General features: G+C 40.3%; 1 protein-coding gene across 1 annotated transcript in view; it reads left to right on the top strand.

The window, feature by feature from the left end:
* The first annotated feature begins 309 nt into the window (after positions 1-309).
* Positions 310-2,181, top strand: part of pah (phenylalanine hydroxylase) — a 23,527-nt gene continuing 21,655 nt past the window's right edge. The window contains exons 1-2 of the mRNA XM_015054055.1: positions 310-432; positions 1,019-1,135. Of these exons, the coding sequence (XP_014909541.1) occupies positions 361-432; positions 1,019-1,135 (189 nt within the window). The 5' untranslated portion in view covers positions 310-360. The remainder of the gene's footprint in view (positions 433-1,018; positions 1,136-2,181) is intronic.

Below are 2,181 nucleotides of genomic sequence, written 5' to 3'. Positions count from 1 at the left end.
GATTCGGCTTCATGTTTAAGTATCAGACGATCACCAATCTCCAGATATTTCTACCTGCTTTCAGGGCAGCCAGGCTGCAGGAGACCAAACTGTTTTTACATGCAGGCTTTCATGAGCGTCGCCTCGGGGGCCAGCGGCGGACAACAGGATCCAGATGTGACCATAACGGTTCTGTTTCACAACCGTCCTGTGACGTACCGATACACACACACACACACACACACACACACACACACACACACACACACACACACACAGGGGGTGTGGCGTCACGTGGCCCACGTAAAGTTAAAACCCGACGCACAGGAGAGGCTCAGAGACAGAGAAACCAGCATCAGATCATCAAAACCTGCAGAGACGATGGACGCCGCTTACAAGAGAGTGAACGGAGACCACAGCCCGGAGGAAGAGACAGGAGAGCCGGGCACCGGGGTAAAAATATACAATGTCACTTTTCTCTTATTCCAAACTAATTTTGATTGATTTTTAAATTATTTTACAGCTCCTTATTAATGGAAAATTCTGGTGAGAGCAAAAAACAATAGCTGGTTCTGCCTTTATGTGCTGTGAATAGAAAGTAAAACAGCTGATGTTAGTGAAAAACAAACAAAGCCCTCTCTATGCACAGATCCACTGTCAGGAACTTTCAGCAGCTGAAATTTTTCTCTACAAAAATGCAACTTTTTAGCAAATTTTCAATTCAAATTGCAGGAGCTGCTTCAGCAATAATCAGCTTTTAAAAATGCCCCCCCCCAAAAAAAAATTCCAGATTTTTCTCAGTTCTGCTCTGCAGAAGGAAAAGTTTTGTGCATTTCCCGGGACCGGTTGGGTCATGGAGGCGCAGGAATGCTTCCATGCATCCTTTAGCTCCAGAGGTCAAAGGGTGCAAAGTCTGCTTCAGGTCGTCTCCTGAATGTCACTGCTCAGAATGAGATCTCACGCTTGATCCGTCAGCAGAAAATAACAGAAACTGAGCTATGAGTTCCAGTAAATATGAATATTTTATTATTTTCTCCAGAGAAGAAGGAACTCGTATCTGGAAGAAGACACCAGCAGGAAGTCGGAGGTGATCACCTGCATCTTCTCCCTGAAGGAGGAGGTTGGAGCTCTGGCCAAGGCCCTGCGGCTCTTTGAGGTAAAAACTTAACTTTATATATATCCTAATGTTTATCTGACTCAGGATACATGGAAATTTGTTTTATTTGCTTAAAGGACGCAAGGACGCAACCTTGATGACGCATCGTAGCTTCATTAAGTTAAAGATTAACATGAAACAAAACATGTGTGTAGAAACAGCATTTCAGCATCTAAAACTTAAATTAATTTTTTATTATTATCTTAGCACAGTTTGGGTAAAAATAAACATAGTTAAGGTATTTTTTGTTGTTTTTGTATCTAATTTTAAGAAATTTAAAGATCCAGTTTGATTTTGTTTGGATATCAGTCGTGTGTAAACAGCAAGAAGCTCTTTGGTCCGCTGACGTTTCGCCTGCAGGTTATCTCTTTTTTATTAAAGCGGACGTGGCAGGAAACGTTCCCCTCTCTTGGTGCTCAGCCTGAAACTTTAGGAGTTAAAATGATATAAAACATCTGCGATTTTCTAACACAAACGCACACTGTCAGTGAGTTAGAAAACAAGCATTTCCATTCTAATTTAACTGCTGTTATAAAGTCTAAGAGCAGTTAAATTGTTAAAACAATAAGCCTACATTTCCCACCATGCAATTCTGTCACGAAACCCTCTTATGCTTAAATTACATCTTTCAAACTTTACAGTTGAGATCAGATTTCACTGAACTCGAGTTTTAAATATCTAGTCGTCAACTTGTTGTAGAAGTGAAAAAAATATGAAATAGTCAATGAAACAGTCCCATAGCATGATGCTGCCACCACTATGCTCTACAGTTCCATCTTGGCTTTAAATAATAAACTGCTACAGTATAATTCAAATTCAAACCACAACAACATATTTTAAACTTTTATCAAAAATAAATATGGCTGACATCCAGTGCCAAGCAAAACAGCCCCAAAGCATGGTGCTGCCACCACTATGCTCGAATGTAGCTTCAATGTTATTACGTTTGAAAGCCTCACTTTGACTAAACAGTTCAATTCATGTCCAATTAAAACATTAAAAGTTTCCCTAAAAAACTGGACGAAGCTCCAAAGTCAAAGTCAACG

The sequence above is a fragment of the Poecilia latipinna genome, unplaced genomic scaffold, assembly GCF_001443285.1.
Source record: "Poecilia latipinna isolate Pla-1442-1.1 unplaced genomic scaffold, P_latipinna-1.0 Scaffold1226, whole genome shotgun sequence".
NCBI classification, from domain to species: domain Eukaryota; kingdom Metazoa; phylum Chordata; class Actinopteri; order Cyprinodontiformes; family Poeciliidae; genus Poecilia; species Poecilia latipinna.
Note: the sequence above shows the minus strand (reverse complement) of the source record. Positions and strands in the feature narration are given on the sequence as shown.